This window comes from Triticum dicoccoides, chromosome 6A (assembly GCF_002162155.2).
Source record: "Triticum dicoccoides isolate Atlit2015 ecotype Zavitan chromosome 6A, WEW_v2.0, whole genome shotgun sequence".
Lineage (NCBI taxonomy): Eukaryota > Viridiplantae > Streptophyta > Magnoliopsida > Poales > Poaceae > Triticum > Triticum dicoccoides.
The window spans coordinates 23,290,297-23,311,073 of record NC_041390.1 but is presented as its reverse complement, the minus strand read 5'-3'; the positions used below and the strand labels follow the sequence as shown (position 1 = coordinate 23,311,073).

At 46.0% G+C, this 20,777-nt stretch overlaps 1 protein-coding gene, 2 long non-coding RNA genes and 1 pseudogene across 3 annotated transcripts; 2 read left to right on the top strand and 2 right to left on the bottom strand.

Moving 5' to 3' along the window:
- Positions 1-638: 638 nt before the first annotated feature.
- LOC119319582 lies at positions 639-7,959 on the top strand. Its single transcript, XM_037594036.1, has 4 exons — positions 639-898; positions 1,781-1,896; positions 7,473-7,628; positions 7,720-7,959. The coding sequence occupies exons 2-4, from the start codon at positions 1,888-1,890 to the stop codon at positions 7,906-7,908; spliced, it is 354 nt and encodes a 117-aa protein (XP_037449933.1). The 5' UTR covers positions 639-898; positions 1,781-1,887; the 3' UTR covers positions 7,909-7,959.
- Positions 2,395-3,999, bottom strand: LOC119319583. Its single transcript, XR_005154525.1, has 2 exons — positions 2,865-3,999; positions 2,395-2,773 (listed from the first exon to the last, which is right to left on the bottom strand). It is a non-coding gene; the product is annotated as an uncharacterized LOC119319583 (long non-coding RNA).
- Positions 4,084-6,973, bottom strand: LOC119319584. The gene is made up of 3 exons (XR_005154526.1): positions 6,540-6,973; positions 4,440-6,457; positions 4,084-4,166 (listed from the first exon to the last, which is right to left on the bottom strand). It is a non-coding gene; the product is annotated as an uncharacterized LOC119319584 (long non-coding RNA).
- Positions 7,960-14,595: 6,636 nt separating the features above from the next.
- The window catches only part of LOC119315530, a 13,516-nt pseudogene continuing 7,334 nt past the window's right edge, over positions 14,596-20,777 (top strand).

Genomic DNA, 20,777 nt, shown 5'->3' with positions numbered 1-20,777 from the left:
CGCAACCACCGAATGGCACTTGCATCCATTCCATCCACTGCCCTTTTATTTTTGCCGCTGCACACGAATTCAGTGCATCAACAAATGAATATTTTTTTTTTGTTTTCAAATCAACAATTTAACTACAAATATACTTGACAGTACAAGATATGATCCAACAATTTGTTGGGTTCTTGGGTTTCCTTGTTGCTTTGCTCCCCTAGACTGGGTGGATTCCTTAGAAAGATTAATCTATAAGATTTAGTTTAGTAAAAGGGTAGCACTATTTTGCCTTGGTCATAGGCCCTTGGTCCATATGATTTTAAAAATGCATAAAAATGAATTATTTAAAAGTGTGACTGAAAGCTAACATTAATTGGGCATGCATGCAAGGTATATAACTTATTTACGAATAGCGCAAACCATAAGGGCTAAATTGTAAAATGGCCAAAGAGATAAGGATATCCCGTCACGCTCTGGGCATCTCTTCTCGTACACACAAAGACATCGGCAGCTCAATAGTGTGAGTTGCACAGGTGGCAGGAGGGGACGCCGCACCTCGGCACGTCGTGGAGGGTTGCTGCCGTGTGTCACTGCACTGCGCCTCACTACGGCATGCGGTAGCCACGCCGCGCACTGTCGCAACAAAATGTGAGCTCTCCGACACCCACCGCACGCGGTCGACCTGCGAACCACCTACACCGCCGCGACGCGCTGCGTGACCCCCTCCATTGTCTCGTGCTCGCTGTCGTAGTGTCGTGTGCGCTCCGTGCCGGCCGTTGCCATGGCCGTGGAGTGGGGCAAGATCCGTGGAGGCGCGCATGGGGCGAGCATATCAACCCACACTCATTAGTTCTGGCTGGGCGTCATTTGGACTGGGCGGCAAAGATGTCGAATTCCAGCGCCTCGGGTGCCTCAGGTTCGGTTCCTTTGCTTTGCTATTGCTGTTTGGGATTGTTGTGCGTTTCCTTGGCTTGTTCTACCTGAATTGAGATTCCCTGGAGAGTGATGAGTTCCTGGGTGGATACTAAAGAAGTAGAGATGTGGACTTGGGTATAATTCAAGGAGACCCGGCATTGTTTTCTAGCACTAAATAACTTTTAGTAATATCGTTGTCTAGGTTGATTGTTTGGCACTTTTGTTATGCACTGATGAAAACCAAAAGGGCATAGAGAATTTCTACTCCCTCCGTTCCTAAATACTTGTCTTTCTAGGCATTTCAACAAGTGACTACATACGGAGCAAAATAAGTGAATCTACACTCTAAAATATGTCTACATACATCCGTATGTAGTAGTCATTTGAAATGGCTAGAAAGACAAATATTTAGGAACGGAGGGAGTAGTAGTTTTGATAGTTTGGTTCATACATTATCTTTTCCTTTCCTTTTGGATGTTTGCAAATTCCAACCCACAATGGAGGGAAATGCTCAATTTGGTAATAATCACAATTCGGTGTTGAATAATCACAATGTGTTTTATCTTCAACTTCTTATGGTTGTGGGCACCCTGGCTTCCTACCCGCTGTAAAACTCTTGGTTCATTGATGAAATGGAACGGGGTGCTGTAGTCCATGAAGCTCCTATATTTCGAGAAATAAAATCTTACGGTTATATTGTAAATTGGTGCTAGCACGCCAGGCAAGTGATGGATCACTTATCCCTGCATGTAGTACCAGTTTAGATATAGTAAATGCTGGTTAAATTAACTCATGATCAACTGCTAAAACCTACCACTATAAATTAAGGCGAAAGGCCCCTTGAATTGTATGCCTCGTTCACATAATAAATCCTTTTGTGCAGGGAGTTCTAGCGACGCATTATACAGGGAGCTATGGCATGCTTGAGCTAGGACATGGATCACAGTGCCTTGCAAAGGTGAAAGGCTTTACTACTTTCTGCATGGTTATATGGAACAGGTATGCCTTACAGCATTGGTGTTTGCTCTTCTTGATGCCCCATGACTAATGAATGAATTTTGCTACTCAACAGAAACATTAGCTATCTGTGTTATGGGACAATGCTTGCTTCTTGTGTTAAAATGACAATGACTTTGTTTATGTGGAATAATCATCCAGGTATTTACAACCTGTTAGGGTCCTTGTGTGTGCGCTGCTTGTGCTTCTCTAGTATGGCCATCTATTAGTTGACAAATGAGTATCCATGAGAGGGTACCACTTTACATGCAGTGCTTCCAGCCTTGTAGGCCTCACCAGAAGTCCCTTCGCCAAGCTTCACTGTGATGACTATCTCACAAACATCTTTCTTAACTACTCCCTCCGTTCCAAATTACTCGTCGCAGAAATAGATGTATCTAGAACTAAAATACATCTAGATACATCCATACCTGCGACAAGTAATTCAGAACGGAGGGAGTACTAAAAGCAACAGTTAAGGTAAATAAACTCATTTTCACATGTCATGAGAAACTGATTTCTTCAAGTTGCCCAAAAAACAGAGTACTAATACACAGAGAGACTGTACAATTGTTCAGGCTACTTTACAAATTAATTATGGAACAGGCTAAACATATCAGGATATACACCAGTTGACTGTGAAGAAAAGAAATCATCACCTACTAATACTCTACTAAATGAACTACATCCATTCACATCTCTAGTATTGTATACTATACATGCCAGAGAATGACTAAGAGTATTTGTTCTTCTCTGGAAGCTGTCAAGAAATACAGTTAGTAGAAAAGTTAGAAGGATTTTGAGCTCTAAACTCCAGTTATCAATACACTTGACTGTCTACCGATCTCCAACCGGTTAATTTATGAATCATCAAATTTACCTATAAGTGGGCAATTGTATGTAAGATGTGACTTGCCTGGATGCATTTCATTGATAAATATGTAAATAAATGTTAGGACTTGCTTACATACCTGGATATTTATATTCATATACAGAGACAATATATCTTCAACTCACATGTAGGACAAGAATGTATAGTCACAAACTCACAATTCCATGGCAGCAAAAATCTTCAATAATCTGTGAACTCCATAAAACAATGATATCTCGTTTTGCTGATATATTGACATATAGAGTCAGCAGATGTGGTTGATAGGGGAGGAGAAACAACCATCGATTGTGCTAATGTCACCTCTCCATAGTACCATATGTCCAAAGGCACTCAAGTAAAAAATTATAACACAAAAACGACAAACGACACTGGGAGTTTGGAGCCCATCCATCTGATTTAGATGATCTGGGAAAGAGCATTGATTTTACCCTCTTGTGGATTTAAAATACAATTAGAAAAGTTCAGTTAACTGCTGAATAGGTGCTTTAAGCTCATCCAACTTCCTTAGTATTTTTTTGAACTGACAACTTCCTTAGTTTTGAAATGAACAAATCCCTCTCATAACATAATTCAATACATCAATTTATTACCAATTCGTTTTTCTGGTACGCAATAGTTAAAAAATAGGAACTGCTAGTACATCATGCATATACACAGTATATCAGAAAACATGGATAGAGTTCTTTTGTTATTAAAATGCTCCCTCTTGTGAGTTTAATAGCAGTTAAAGATAAAATCCTGGGTCGCTAGAGTTCTTTTGTTAATAGCAGTTTTGGTAGAAAATGCAAGCTTCAGCTAGCACCAAGTCATAAACTTACAGTAGATACTTCCTAGAAGAAGTAGGTTATTAGTCCGTCGTGGATTTTTCTCATAAACAATGTTACCATGCTCTGAAGCCTCTCTGCAGCTACAGTCGCTCCTTCAGCTGTAGGCATGGAAATTGTAGCCCGAACAAACACACTCTAAGTAATACTAAGTAATTGGTTAGGATAAATAACCAAGAGATATGGAAACTCATATGCATATTTTATTTGATAGTAGTTCTTTATCTAAGATACCTAATTCCATGTAACAAAGATGCCTATAGACGGCCAAAGAAAATGAATCACCAGAGCTTACCTCTCAAACTATGGCACATCTCAAAGCAGATAAACCTGCCTAGGAGACTTCGACCACCGCAACGCCTCTGCTTACATCCAACAGCGGCAAGCAAGACCTGCAAAGGTGATCCTGCACATCAACACATGCTCAAAGAAGCGAGGACATAGCAGATCGAGGAAGGGGAAAGGGAAATCTTGCCTTGACCAACCGCGCGATCCCATCCACGCCGTCCACACACCTCAACCATGGCGCGCGCGAGGCCTCCAGAATGGCGGGTACTCTAGGAGGCAATAGTGCTTCACATTAATTTTGATAGAAACATATTTCACATTAATTTTGGTAGAAACATATTTCACATTAATTTTAGTTAAGAGGAGCAGGGGCATTTCCTCAATGAGATGGCAGATGCAAGCAATTGTGATCAGCAGAAAAGGCTAAATCGTCAGGGTGCCGATGGCATAGATCAATGGAATAAATGCTCACAAATGAAATGACAGTGAAGGGGATATGAATCTTGACTCTGGGTTGAACAAAGTAAATGGGATAAGCTTACCTTGCCGCAGAGACGACTGACGCCCAACTTCAAGAAAAAAGGCGAGTACGCCAAGCAAAATCAGCAAGGGAAATCTTAATTCAGACATGGTACCACCTGGACATAGCAAGACATCATCCAGATGTCTAAATTGCGCCTCACCTGCTGGAATCACCCTCGCCTCAATGAAAGAAATATAGCCCAGTTTGACCCTGAATATGAAGCAAAAAGACATAATGAGACAGGAAGAATACTATCTGGCAGCTACAAAAATGGATCTATTGCTGTATAAGTAGCAAACTAAACTCCTATTCACATTATATTAGCTACGGGGTGCTCAAGGACAATAGAAAAAATTAGGCCATAGCATCAGGACACAAAATTAAAGTTAGCGAAGGCATCAACCTAAGTTTAGAGTTACCTTAAGAAAAAAAATCGACAGAAGGCAAAATTAGGCATCGTACTACTTTCATTAACAGTTGACGGCAGAAAATGGAGGTAAATACCAGATTTTAGTGCCATGAAGACCTCGCCATTTTGCAGAGGCGTAAGGCTTTGATCAGATTGTGGTATTTAGAAGCACAAGATAATGGTATTAGTAAAGGAATGCAAGAGAGATTAATACCAGAGGTAGCGAGCATTGAGCAACACAACATACATTGTATAAATATAGAAAGACATGAACATATTTGTGAAATTTAGTATAAGCATTTCATAGCATCCGAAAAGCAGTAAAATAGCTATAGTTTTTTAAACACATCTGCTTTGCAAGAACATGAAAAAAAACACTCTAAATCTATGACTGAAAACAATATGTAGAATCAGGAAGAGTAATAGACGTATGATATTGATGATTTATCATAATAAGAGATAAGATGTAGAACTTAAAATGACGCAGAGGAAATAAATGATCATACGACATTCCTATTCCGCAACATAGAAAAACAGAACGACTGGCCAAAGTGATTAATCAACCTCTATGTGAAGGCTGGTGGCTTTATTTTGATGAGTGAGAAATCCATCAAAAGCAATTCAAGATTTTCATTCCTACAAATTAGAGAAACCGGGGCGTTTTGGTCACCATTATCCCAAAAAAGTATGCTATGAAGATATTATTAGGAAACTGATATAAGCTAATTGGCAACCATCTGTATGCTATGAAGATATCATTAGGAAACTGAGGTCACCCAAGAAAACAGGAACTTCATGCATCTTCCTTCCTATTGGACATAAATAAATTTATGAATACCAAATGAACCAAATATTGCACAGAAATATCGAAGGATGTAATTACAACATGCCCACACCACGCCGGATAGTTCAGTAATTATAAGCTGCAACCATCATTATTAGCTACGAAAAACAGAGTACTTGTAAAAAAAGATAGAAGGCCAGCTCTCGCAATTTCAGGTACTATCATTCTCATGCTTCATGACAGAAACCGTTCCATGATTTTTCCCGACTATGTTTTCATTTGTAACAAAATGACAAGATAAACGGGGACAAACAATTCGTTTTGTACAACAACCTTTTTATCTTGAACTATTTTAGTTTCTCTACACTAAATTTCTAGACTATGCTGCAAACACAAAAAAGTTATGGAACGTATATATTAGTTTACACATCTGAAGCTTTTTGTTGCTCCCCCAATCTAGATTTCCTGAATCTTTTTTGTGTAAACCTGATAAAAGCACATATCTTGTTATAAATTGAAAAGGGAAAACAGTGGCAATTAAAAAAATGATAGTAACTGTAAATTGAGTTCTACATGAGAAGCCAACCATCTTACTTCTCACAATTTTTTCAGAGAATCAAAGTAGTCCAAAGAAATACTTTAACTATTCAGACAAAAATCATATAGATCTTAAGAAAAAATTCCCAAACATCCATGGTTTGAGCAGTATGACTGTGTGTTGCTTTTACCTTGCCTGACATGGTTTGCTGCTCTAAGGTCGTGCATCCCCCATATTCTCCATGGTTTACTGTTACAAACGTGAGCAGCCTCCAAATCCTCCATGGTTTACTGCTCCTGCGGGCTTCTTCAGAGTAGAAAGTGAGGAAAAAAGAAAGAGAGCGAGAGAGAGAGAGACGGGAAAAGGGAAAGGAAAGAGACCCGCTCACCTGTGGTCGAGCTGCCCTGGCTTGCGGCGTCGGAAGTGTCTCTAGGGCGAACAAGGGCCGGCCTGCTCGTCCCGCAAGTCGACAGTCCCCTTCCATCTTCCGAGCAGCTCCACCCCACCGAGACAAGCGCTGCCACTGCTGCTTCTTTTCCCTGTCGCCGAGTTCTCCTCGGTTCGGGTCGCCCCACCGCAGGCCTGTACTGCTTCTTCATCCCTGCTCTCCATGGAGACGTCCGATCTAGAACCACGCATCGTCGATGGTCGCGTGGAGGATGAATAAAAGGAAGGGGAGGTGGATCTGCTACGGGAGAGAGGAGGAAGAGGAGGAGCGGCGGCGGCGGCCAGGAGGGAGTAAAAGTGAGGGAGGGGGAAGGCCATGTGCGTGCGTGCGTTAGGTTTTCATCTGCCCAACCCCAGACCCAGCCACTCACCGACGCCGTGGGCGCGCAACCCGCCCACTGCTTCTTGGCCCCACAAATGAGCGAGCCCACCGGTCATGCAATCTCAGCCAAAGCCTGCGGGTGTAAAAGAGACGGACGGTTGACCAGCCGACAACACGGTAAAACGAGCGACAGTAAATCGATCGTGGGGTGGAAAAGGCCTCGCGAGCGCAAGTGCGCTAGAATGGCGGGTAACACAGCAGCGTTTATATGTTAGATTGCACAAATGTTAGAAATTCTTGATACATATGTTTATGCGATTGCACTTTGGGGTCTGACAACATTCTAGTTGAGAAAGTCATGTGATACCGAGAATAACCATTCAGACAACATGTGCATGATGTTAATTCCTAAAGATATATGAACATTTGTATGTAAATGTAGAGGTAGTTGCTAATATGAGATGCTGACATTGTATACACGCTTTCTCTAGGTATGAATTTTAAATAATTATCCAAAGATCCTTAGCTGTAACTGCTTTGCCCTTTGTTCAGTTTATTTTCAGAAGGGATTTGACATGGTACCCTACATTTAGTAAGTTAAAGACATTGCTGATGAACCAGTGGTGTGTGAGACCTGACCTCAGTGCACTAGTTTGTATGCTAGAGCATTCACCAGTTCTTGAGAATCTGACACTTCAATTGCGTAAGGTATTTTTTTTCAAGTGGACAATTGCAGAGATACTGTAAAGTTTTTGTGCGTGATTGATGGATATTGGTGAAACATTCTTTTCTACTACAGCAAGGAAAACGTAAACATGCATTGGAAGTGGAAGAAAATCCTGGTTTATTGGAGAAACCAGCGGCTATTTCAGGGTACCTGAAGATTATCAAAGTCAAATGTGATGGGATTGATGACAGGGTTTGCAAAGTTTTGAAGTTCTTGAGTACATTTGGCATAGAAATTGCTATTCAAAGGACTAACGGATAGTCAGAGAATATGTAGGTTAACTTGTGACTATCTTTCTGGTTTTGATATACGGTTTAGTTGTATGGAAAGCCTTTATATAAGAGCATCTCCAACAGCCACATAAAAATTTCAAGCCCAATAAAAGTTATACCGCGTCATTGTAGCACTTTTAATGCGTCGGGATCAACATTGCTTTAGCAGATGCCCAAAAGCGCGCGCCCAGAAAAGCACGCAGTGCAAATTGTGAAGTGCGTGCAATCCGAAGCCTAAAATATGCTGCGCGCGATAGCGTTTTTCAGCGCGTGCCCAAAACTTTGTAGCGCGCAATATTATACAGCATTTGTTGGAGCTGTTCAGCGCCCAAAAAAAGAATTTTTAGCGCGTGGAGCTCTTTTTAGGCGCCTGTTGGAAATGCTCTAATGGGTGTACAAAACACAATCAAATCTCTTTTGTGTCGTTCACTGTTGCTATGAAACTAATAGTTCATTGGTGTTTTCTTGAAACATCAACTGTATAATAATTAATCGATCTTTGATTTGACTTCATGATAGTACAATAAGTGAAATATTTCATATTAAGTGCATGCAATGCATGGTAGTGAACTGAATCCTCCATTTGCAGTAGTTTGGTTTCGTGTTCAAGTCTCCTCAATAGGTGAACAAGCTTTCTTTCTCCCGATAGATAACCCCTCATATGAAGTTTCTTTGTTTTTTAGATACTTGTACATGATCTAGTTTCAAGAGGTGGCGAGGAACCCTATCGATGGATTACCATTCCGTGAGCATTCAGGAATGAAATGCTTTCTATATAGAAGAAAGAAGAAAGAACATGCTTCCTTGTACGTTTCACTGCGTAGATTGTACATGGGTTACTCGTGACCGCTCGCACACCAAGGGCATGTACGTACGCCCCTGATGTTAAGCCAAAAACTCGGCCCAAAGCTCAGCGGTGTGATTGTGTTCGTCGCCCTGTAGATCGCCCAACAACCGTCGCCCCCTGCTCGGGTCTATATATACATGTCCGGTTCTGGGCGGATCGCCGATAGGAGATATGTAAGCCAGTGTGGGAAGATATCCGATGCTCCTACACACTGCCTGCTCCCATGATACAAATTTTCAGAAAACAAATTTAGATGTTTCAAGAAATTCTGGAAAAATTGTGAGTGTTCATAAGACATTTTTTTTCAGAAAAGAAGGATGACCCCGGGCCTCTGCATCTGGGAGATGCATGCACAATCTGGTAAAAGTTCTATGTGAAAATCTGAAATACACATGGAGAAACGATGTGTGTTTTCAATTTTGATTTGAACTTTTTACATATAACTATAAATTGAGGAAGATCACCCCTTGCTTACAATTGGAACAACAACATAACCAAAATGAAAAAAAAATGAAGTTCCCAAGGTATTGAGCTCTCGCAGGAAGATCCTAGATTGCACCCTCAAAATTGACAATATCTTCCAGAACAAAGAGATAATGTGAGTAGGGCATATTTGATGTTAGGTCTTATGCAATCCTGTATATAGGATTATAATCTTTCAGGTGCACGAGGGCATTGGCACCGATTCCAGTACAGTTGGTTTGGTCTTTTTCACCTCATGGCTAGAGTACTCCGAGGAAAAAAAGTGTGTATTGTCTATATGATTAAAAAATTTGAAAAAAACTGTCCTCTCTATTAATTTGTCTGGCCCGTCCAACTTTTTCTATGAAGCTCCACCACTGGACACGTTCATTTGAGCGACAAGTAATATGATCGAAGGGAGTACATTGTTCTTAAGTAAAAAAGAGAAGAGAAGAGAAAGTGGGACTTTCATAGCAGACGAGGAGTTTCAGAGATACTAGTAACATGTTCTGTATAGAGATTCGCACTGGCATTGAAATGTTTTTTCTTAGGGAAACTTCAAACTTTATTTAAGCATAGTCTAGGATCTCGTCAGCTATTACACTTAAAATACAGTCTGGTGGCGCATGTGGCCATACAACACACACCCCATCACCCACAGCTAACTTAGCAAGTATATGCGCAGCTTTATTCGCAGATCTTCTTCTCCAGGAAACCTTGCAGCCCTGCCATCCCTGCATGAGCCTCTTGATATCTTCAACGATAGTGCCCAACAGAGAGAGATTCTTGCCTGCTCCATTGATCATTCTAACAGCTTCCTTGCAGTCCATTTCAACATGAATTCTCTGGATGTTCATCTCACGTCCCACTTGGAGTGCTTTCCTACATGCCAATAACTCCACCGCTTCAGGCTTTGAAACTTGGGGGAAGAAGTGAGCCAGCGCTCCTCTAAAGGCGCCAGCATGGTCGCGAAAGACCACGCCACCGCCACCATTACCCGAGCTGGATGCAACAGCAACAGCACCATCAACATTCGCCTTCATCCAGCCCCTCTCCGGAGGCGACCATCTTTCAACAGGGGGTTTTGCGGCAGATTTCACCTTCCTCGGAACCGCATTGACCCACTCGTCCATGAGCCGAGAGACTGAACCAGCAACCTCCCTGGCTTCCTGAATCCTAGTGCCATCCCTCGTCGCATTCCTGGCCAGCCAAAGTCCGTAAACCCCTTGCAAAAAGCACTCCTTTTGTTCATCATTTGCAATCCCCACCCAGCTCTTGAGCCATCTACCAAGCTCCTGATGAGAACCAATACCCGTCGGAGGAGCCATCACATCTACACTCCTCCTCGCAGCAAGTTCCCTCCAGAAGGCTTTGGAGTGCGGGCACTCCCAGAACCGGTGGATCAGGGTCTCCTCCCTTCCACACGCTGGGCAAAAAATACCCGCCTTGATTTGGCGCAGGTGGAGCTCAGACCCAGTGGCCAGCCCATTAGACATAAGCCTCCACGCGTGGATTTTCACTTTATTTGGAACATGGGCACCCCATAGAGCAAGCCAGTTTCTGCGGGTATTGACAGACGATGAGCCCTCCGGCCGTCCGGATCTAGCCCTCCTAATATTCATTGCCATGTGGTAACCTGAGCGAACAGTGAACACTCCATCCTTAGTGTAATTCCAGGCCATGAAGTCGTGAACCTCGCTTCCACCCACCGGGATTTGCATGATATCAGTAGCATCATCCTCAGAGAACATGGCTTCGACTTTAGAAGCATCCCAGCAGGTTCCATCTCCATCCAGCAAGTCAGCCACCCTTGTTATACCCTGGATGAAAGTTTGACCCAGTGGCCGCAGACATCCTTTTCGAGGGATCCAGTTATCGTGGTGGATTAAAATTTGCGTGCCATCGCCAACACGCCACACCAATCCTTCTTTCAGCAGGTCACGGCCATGCAGAATACTTCTGAACGTAAAAGAGCCGTTGGAAGGGCATGTAGCTTGCATGATTGAAGAGTGTGGGAAGTACCAGGCACGAAGAACCCTAGCAGCAAGATAATCTGGAACTTGAAGGATTCGCCAGGCTTGCTTCGCCAGTAAAGCTTGGTTAAAAGCCTCATAATTTCGGAACCCCATCCCACCATCCCTCTTAGCCATACACATTTTGTCCCACCCTATCCAATGAACCTTGTTTTCACCATGAGCTGAACCCCACCAGAAGTTAGAAGAAATGGATGTCAGGTTCCGGCACATTTTCTTTGAGAGTTGAAAACAACTCATGGTGAACGTTGGAGTTGCTTGTAATCCTGATTTGGCAAGGACTTCTTTGGCCGCCTTCGATAGCCCTTGACCCTTCTAGCCCAACACTTTACCCCGCGAGCTTTCCTTGACATGCTTGAAAGTGCCCTCTTTTGATCGCCCAACCACTGTTGGGAGACCCAAATATTTTTCGCTAAGAGCTTCAGAAGTGATTCCAATAGTACTTTTGAGCATGTCCTTATTAACCGCCGAACTACCCTTTCCGAAGAAGATAGAAGACTTTTGCAAATTCACCCGCTGCCCAGAAGCTTGTTCATATACTTGAAGAATATCTCTCAGGGCTTGCATACTAGTTTGCGATCCCTCCAAGAACACGATGCTGTCATCGGCAAAGAGAAGATGAGTCACATGGGGGCCAGTGCTCCCAAACGACACTCCTTTGATTTTATTTTCCTGTTGGGCTCGTCGTAACAGAGCTGAAAAACCTTCAACACAAAAAAGAAACAAATATGGAGACAACGGGTCTCCCTGCCGAAGACCTCGTGATGGCAGAAAGATGTCAGAGAAACCCCCATTGAGCTTGACAGAGAACCTAGCTGTCCTAACACATCTCATGATCATATCAATCCAGCTCTGAGCAAAACCATACTTCTGCAGGACTTGTTCCAGAAAGATCCACTCCACCTGATCGTATGCCTTCATCATATCGAGTTTGACTGCACACAAAGGCATCTTCCTCTTCCGATGTCGAATCGCATGGACACATTCATATGCCACCAAGACATTATCCGTAATTAGCCTTCCCGGGACAAAAGCACTTTGTTCTTCAGAGATTAACATGGGAAGAATGCTCTTAAGTCTGTTGGCCAACACCTTAGACGCAATTTTGTAGAGCACATTGCAGAGGCTAATGGGCCGAAACTGGGATAATAGATCAGGTGCAGTCACCTTCGGGATCATAACTATTACTGTATCATTGAAGGTCTCCGGGACAATACCTCCAGCAAGAAAGTCCCGGACCGCATCACAAACATCCCCCTTTAACAAAGACCAGTGTCTTTGATAGAACATTGCAGGCAAGCCGTCAGGCCCAGATGCTTTAGTGGGGCCCATTTGAAATAAAGCAAACTCTATCTCATCATCCGTAATGGGTGCAGAGAGCTGTCCATTCATATCAGTGGTAATAACCTCATCCATTAGCCCAATAACTCTGTCCGCATTGGCAGAACCTTCAGAGCAGAATAGGTTTGCATAATAACTAGCAACCATGGATCTCATCTCTTCATCAACAGTGCACTTGGATCCATCATCCCGCCTAAGCCCGCGGACTGTATTCTTTCTCTTCCTGTGGCTAGCACGGTTCTGAAAATACCTGGTATTCCGGTCGCCTTCACGCAGCCAACCGACCCTTGAACGCTGCTTATACATGATCTCCTCCCGCTCATATAGCTCCTTGAGCTGGCCCTCCAAATCTCGCACCTCCAGTGAGGAGCCAGAAACCAGCGCCCGCTGCTTAGCCTGTTCAAGCTCCAGCTTGAGCTTCTTAATCTGTCTACGCACTGACCCGAAGACCGTGCGTCCCCAGGTTTGCATGTCCGCAGTCACAGCTTGGAGTTTGTCGCCCATTTTCATAGCGCCGTGGCTTGGGGAGGTCACATGAGTCCACGCATCACTCACCATAGCATCATACCCATCATGTTTGGCCCACATTTCTTCATACATGAACCTCCTAGGACCAGCTCGTGATTTGCATCAGGAGCTGTCTCCCTAGCCCTCACAACAATGGCGTTGTGATCCGATTCTTCCGTTATGATGTGCTCAACAGTCGTGTCCGGAAACATCTGCATAAATCCATCATTGCAAACAGCCCTATCCAGTCTCACCTGTATATTGTCTGCGCCATCTCTTTTGTTGTCCCAAGTGTAGGGGTACCCAAAAAAGCCAAGATCTGCCAGACCACAATCATCTAGGCAGTCCCTGAACTTATCCATCTGGGCAAAGCTTCTTGGGTTACCAACGTGTTGTTCAGACAGGAGGAGGGCCTCGTTGAAATCCCCAAGAAAAATCCACGGCAGGGCATCCTGCCTCCTCAAGAAGCGAAGTGCTTCCCAGGACTTCTCTCTTAGCTCCGTCCAAGGCTCCCCATAGAATCCAGTGATCCTAAGGGATTTCCCCTCAAAAGTCATAGCAGCATCAATGAAGTACTGACACCACGGTCTAATTGTCACTTGGACCGTGTCTCTCCACCACAATGCAATACCCCCGCTTTTGCCATTACAGCCCACAGCAATACCCTCCTTGAACCCAAGACTCCACTTCAGCTTCTCCATAGCCCTGACACTTTTCTTCCTTTCACTTAGAAACACCACCCTGGGTTGTAGGACCTTACCAAGTCCCTGAGTTCGCCAACTGTCGAGTTCAACCTCAATCCCCGACAGTTCCAGGCAAGGAGATTCATTGCCCTCGGCGGCCCCGGCCCTCGGGGTCCGCCGATTCTTCGGTCCTATCTGAGATGCGGTCAAACACTGACATCTTACGCCTTGTCTCGCGAATGAACGCATCCTGGCTACCTCGTCTGTCAACATCTCCCTTAGCCATCCAAACCTGCTTGGTCCTTCTCTTGCGACTGTCAGAGCCCTCCCAGGCAGTGGAGGAACTGCCCATATGAATATCACCCTCACGCCGGCTCTTTCTGGCATTGAAATGTTGCATGTGTGCCTTTAAAAGATGATGTTTTATTACCATACGAAAAGTCAGTTGAACAGTAATGACACTATTCATTGCTAAAATATATTTTCCATAGCTCGTATTTCATTGTTTCAGGTTGAAATTTTGCATGACAATAGATCGAACATCATTTTTTTAGATTTTTTTAAACTATCAAATATGGTTTTTCACAAAGTTTTTTTTAATGTTGGTTTCCATGTGTTCTCCCGTATTGTACGGCTCGGAGACCAATTTTATCGATCCGTGCTGCTTTGGGATCCAACCTACATATACGGAGTATATTAACCAACCGATCGATCAGTTATTTTTTTGCTTACGTGACAACTTGCTTCGCACGATCGACTAATAAATAAACCTAATTTAACAAGCCCGGCCGGGCGATCTGGCGATGGCGACGGCGACGGAGGATCCGTGCCCGAGCGTGCTCATCGCGCCGCAGATCGAGGCCGACGACGGCACGCTCACCACCGCCGGGCTCTACCGCTGGGAGGAGGGCCAGGGCGTCGCCACCCTCGTGGTGGACGCCATGCCCGACTACCGCTCCTTCCACCCCGACACGGAAGCGGCGCACGACCTCGCGCACTGCGACGAGCTGCTGCTGGTGCCCACCGACGCCGCCGTGCGCGTGCTCAACCCGGCCACGGGCCGCGTCCACGCGCTCCCATCGAGCCCGCGCGCCGCCGCGCCGCCCCCGCCACCCTCTGGCCGGATCGTGGGCCACCAGGCGTTCGGCCTCGGCTGCGACCCTCGCTCGGGAACCTACATGGTCGTCCGCATCTTTTACCGCTCCCTGGACGAGGTCGAGCTCTACGCCGGCGGCTGCACCTACACCTATTCCCTCGGAGCTGAGGTGCTCACACTCACCGTCGGGGCGACGGACCAGTGCTGGCGCGAGACGGCGGCGCCACCGCCGTGCCCCGTCATACCAGGGCGCACTGCGACATTCTTCAAGGGTTCGCTCCTCTTCACCCCCACGAGCGGGTCCTCAACGGCGGTGAGGCCCCGGGCTTCGTGCGCTTCAGCCTGGAGGACAACGACGAGCCGTTCGGCGTCCTCCCGGGGCCTCCCTGCGAGAAGAGGATCGACTACGCGGCGTCGAGCATGGCGGAGCTGCGCGGGGAGTTGTGGCTGTGCGTGGGCAGCCCGAGGCCCGGCATGGGGTCGGTGGAGATGTGGGCATGCGGCGACCTGGCCGGCGCCCGGTGGGAGCGACGTCACGTCGTCGAGGCCTGTGTTTTCCATGGCAACCGATCTCTTCGTCCGATGACCGCGTCGGCCGGCGCCATACTGCTGCGCGCCGGACCGTCGTATCTCTGGCGCTACCATCGACGTGGTTGTGAGCCCGGTCACGGTGATCTTTTTTTTTTCGAAGGGCCAGCGGCCGAATTATATTAGAAAGAAAGAGAGTACAACAGCGATCGACAGTCTAGGCGATCTAGAGCTGTTAATCGGCAGAGCCGAAGCTCCGAACAGAGGAGAAACAAACTAAAAAAAAAGAAACCCAGCAAGGGCCCAACATCAGTACACATCGCCTACACAACCGGCCGATCTCCAGACAGCAATATCTTCTCTTATCAGGTCCAACACCCTGTCCACATTGCTGGCTACATGCTCAAAAATCCTCGCGTTTCTTTCCTTCCAAATTCTCAAGTGAATTAGAATGGTGATGGTGTCAAAATTTCTTCGAGCTGACTTGGGAATTTCCTTTCAAGTATTGATCCACCAAGATTCAGAACTGTCAAAGTGGTCATCAGGGATCGAGAACTGAGCCCGCGTCCAGTCTCTGAACCTGGACCAAACCTGCTGTGTGAATCGGCACAATAAGAACAGATGCTTACAGTTTTCTGCCATCGAGAGACACAGAGGGCATACATCATTTGAGGGCCAGCCCCTTCTTTGCAGGTTATCCGCAGTCAAACATCTCTTATGAATGACCAGCCACATGAAAAATTTGCATCTAGGTGGAGCTTTTGATTTCCAGATTGGTTTATGGCAAGCAAAGCGCATATTTGCAGCGAAGAACATACCGTAAGCACTGCTGACCGAGAAATTCAGATCACCGGTCAGCCTCCAAACCAATCTATCCGGAGTCTCCATCAATAGAACTGTGTCTTGAACGAGGTCCCAAATTTGCAGATATTGCATCATGGCCTGGGCCGAGATGCCTCCTGAGATCTCCCTAATCTAGCCCCTATTAGTAAGGGCCTCCTTCACCGAGCGACCCGAGTCCTTGACGAAGGAAAACAAGGCAGGGGCCAACTCGTCAATGGACCGCCCACCTGGCAGCCATTTGTCTGTCCAAAATTTGGCCCTCTGGCCATCACCCAAACGTATAAGCGTCGCTGCTTTGACCATGGTAGAGACTTCCTTCTCTGTTTCCTCTAGCAGCATACACCAAGGCCTCTCCTCGGTCTCCCATCTCAAGCACGGCCAGCGACAACAAAGGGCGAATCCAAACCATTTGAGATTCATGATCCCCAAGCCACCACATTCTTTGGGCATGCAAACTCGTGACCATGGCAGGAGGGAGTGCCCCCCATTAATATCCAAGTTCCCCTTCCATAAGAAGCCCCGGCATCTCCTGTTAATAATCTTCAACGCCCACGCCGGAAGCTGCATCACCGAGAGGAAATGGATTGGAAACGCCATGAGAACCGATTGAGTGAGCGTTAGGCGCCCAGCCGGTGCCATCAACCTTGGTTTCCACCCCTTCATCTTGTTGGAATATTTGTCAATGAGTGGACAAACGTCCTGTCTCTTTAAGCGGTAAATAGAGAGGGGCAATCCAAGGTACTGCAGCGGGAATAATTTGGATTGGCAGCTGAAGAACTGAGCCACAGCCGCCGAGGAGGACTCATCGCATCTGATGCAAGTGACCATGCTCTTTTGCAGGTTGATGCGAAGCCCGGAAGCCTCTCCGAAAAGTTTTAGGATGGCAGCAATCACCTCCATATCACTAGAGCAGTTTCTCAAAAAGAGCACCGCGTCGTCTGCAAAGAAGGAGGCCCTCGGCATATTGGAATTGAGACCCAAGCTCGACAACAGGTTGTTCTGTGCAGCCCAATTGATCATGGCTTGTAGGACGTCCATGACTAAGATGAAAAGAGCAGGGGACAGTGAGTCGCCTTGCCTCACCCCACTGCCCAGAGAGAAAGGCTCACTAATCTCACCATTAACCCGCACTGAGGAGGAAGCAGTACGTAGAAGGCCGCAGATCCAAGAGCACCAACGGTTCCCAAAACCTCTCCTCTTTAAAATCTAAATAATGAATTCCCAGGACAGGGTGTCAAATGCCTTAGAGATATCAATTTTCATCAACACCGACGGGATTTTCTTCCTGTGCAACTCTCTCGCTGTGTTGTGCACAAACTTAAAATTCTCATGCATGCTCCTACGGCTTATGAACGCACTCTGTACTTGAGAGACGAGGGCCGACAGTAGGGGAGCGAGCCGAACAGCCAACACTTTGGCAAAGATTTTTGCTACACCATGAATTAAATTTATCAGTCTGAAATCAGCCACCTCCAGGGAACACTCTTTCTTGGGCAGCAAAGTGATGATTGAAGAGTTCAATAAGCCAAAGGACAAAAACTTATTCCTGTGCAGCTCGAGCATTACCGCCATAAAATCTTGCGAAATTATGTCCCAGCAGACCTTGTAGAAAAGTCCCGAGAAACCGTCGGGCCCAGGAGCTCTATCCGCTGGCATGTCCATGATCACCTGTTTAACCTCATTTTCTGTAAACATAGCTTCCAGGCCACATGCCAGGTCCGTAGGTAAGCTATTGATCTCGAGCTGATCCAGTAGCAAGGAGGAGTACACCGGGGCGGGCGTACCCATCAGGCCACGAAAAAATCCCTAACCAAATTCAGTTTGTCCTCCATGCTTGACACCGTCCCCTGCCCGTCACTGAAGTATGGTATCCTATGTTTCCGCCTCCTGCCGTTAGCTTTCATATGAAAATATTTCGAATTCGCATCCCCTTCCTTAAGATCCCTTATTCTAGCCCGTTGGCGCAGCCGGACTCTTTCGAGAGAAGCTAGAGCTAGACACTTCCCCTTGAGAAAAACCCTCAATCTTCGTTCATCAGTAGATAGTTGCCTGGCCTCTTGAGCACCATCTAGACGCAGAATCACCTCGTTGGCTATCTGAAATTGAAGATTCAAGGCACTCTGTCTCTTCTGCCCCCAACTACGGAGAGCCCTAGCCGTTCGACCAAGCTTGATACAGAAAATCCGCATGGCATCACCGGAATCGACTTCTTCCTCCCACGCCTCCTTGACAATCTCCATAAAACCTGGTAACCTGGCCCAGAAATTTTCAAAGTGGAAGCGTCGAGTTCTTGGTCTGTCCGAAGAGCAGCTCATCAGTAGAGGGCAGTGATCAAAGATGCTGGAGCTCAGAGGTAACAGGTCGCTAATTGGGAAGACATCCTCCCAGGCATTATTGAATAAAAACCTATCCAACCTGGCCATCACTATGTTCTCTTGATTATTGCACCATGTGAATCTCCTCCCCACCAATGGCATGTCATGCAAACCCAAAGAGTTGATGGTGTGTCTGAACTTGTTAGCCAGCCTTCTATTGAATCTGAGCGTACTGCGTTCTTCGGCGTTGCACACCAAATTAAAGTCCCCATTCACAATCCAAGGGAGCTGGATATTGGAACCAAGGCCAACGATTTCCTCCAGAAATCTAATCTTGTCCTCCTCCTCTTGAGGCCCATAAACTGAAGTCGCCATCCACTCTTTGCCATCTGACAGAGAAGACACCTTAATTGTGATGGAAAATTCCCCCTTATGCATTGAAGAAATATGCAAGCAGTCCTGCTTCCGGGCCATAATAATACCCCCTCTGGTCCCATCAGCAGGAAGGAAGGCAAACCCATCAAAAGCAGGGCCCAGAGTTTGACTAACCACCCCAACATCCACCATGGCCAATTTAGATTCTTGGAGACAGACAAGTGATACATCACAGGTTTGCAGAAACAAATGAACAGAGCTACGCCTAGCGGGGTTATTGAGCCCCCTGACATTCCAAGATAACACACCAACAGACATATTCATGGTGCCACACATAACTCCCCAGAATACAAACTCCACTAAGCACCACACGGTTCCACGACGTCCGGCAGGGAGAAGGCTGAGAATCCTTCATGAGTGATCTTGTCGACACGCGGTATCTCAAGTACCACCATCCCGACAACGACGCGGGCACGGTGGTCGTTGAGTACCCAATGAAAACAGTCCTTGCCGTTGATGTAGTTCCATATGTTCCTAGCCTAGTTCCAATCTAGCTCGGTTCTAATTTGTTTTTCTCCATTCGTAGAGAGACATCATGTTTTATATGTACTTTGATATCCGAGGCAAACAAAGAGTACATTGCAATTACGTTTGCGTTCAGTGATTTTGCTCCTGCTTGGCAGTAAAATAATGTGTTTTTTGAAATGTACAATTTATGTTATTACTCTCTCCGTTTTCTTTTACTTTTCATATAAAATTTGTATGAAGTCAGACTTCATAAAGTTTGGCCAAGTTCGTTGTAAAAAATATCAACATTCACAATACAAAATCCATATCATTAGATGCACCATAAATATCAAGTTAATTTCCTATATAACAATAGTATCGTTGATGTTGATATTTTTTAATATAAATTTGATCAAACTTTTCGTTTGTTGACTTCAAACAAATTTTATATGTGGAGTAAAATGAAATGAAGAGGAGTATTAGTTATGTCCTTTTATAGACAAAATAGGTGTAAGTGAGTAATCATTTTAGTAGGGAAATGCTATCTGGCGAACGTCAGATTTTTAGACATTTCCCAACAAACAGCCTTTGGATCAAAAATATGAATCCTGATGCACTCTCAGTTGCCAAGTCAGACAAACCCAGCTGTTGGCTGCGAATGTACCCGGCGCGAACGCGCTCGCGGCCATACAAGCACCGATGCCCCCCTGTGTTTGTGTGTGTGTGTGTGAGAGAGAGAGATGGTTTCGGTGACCTCCCACGGCGACTGTGTTGCGACCGTGCCGGGGACCATGCCTGACACCACCCGGCGCGGTCGCATCACAGTCGCCGTGGACCATACCCCTTCTGCCTGACACCACCCGGGCTTCCGCACCGGCTAGGTGCTCCACCTCGCTTGATCTTGACGAGGTTGGTGAGAGGTCGCCAGCTAGGCGCTCCTCCTTGCTGCATCTCAACGAGGGCGACGAGGTTGACGAGATGTCGCGGAGGCGGCACCCGGCTATGGTGGTGGCCACGAACGGTGACGAGCCCCTGTGAGGCCAGGGCCAAGGTCGCTTCTCTGTGGTCGAGGAAGGCCCACATCCGACAATGTGTGCCTCCCCACGAGTACATTTCCCCGAGTGCCGCAGGCTGGACTTCACCAACCGCTCTCGACCAGCGTTTGCCGCGTGCGTGCAATGCATGCCGCCGCTGCCGGCGGAGGCATGGACATGGCAGTACACGTTGCCTGCTTCTGCGCCGTTTCTTTATAGAATTTTCAGGTACAAAACATGCTTGATCCTCTCATAATGTGGCTCGTAGAATTGAATCCATGATTCAA

Bases quoted from the DNA above. Each gene is read 5' to 3' on its own strand.
- LOC119319582 (XM_037594036.1), top strand. The intron at 7,629-7,719 runs GTATTTTTTTTC...TTTCTACTACAG, and splicing joins TGACACTTCAATTGCGTAAG to CAAGGAAAACGTAAACATGC.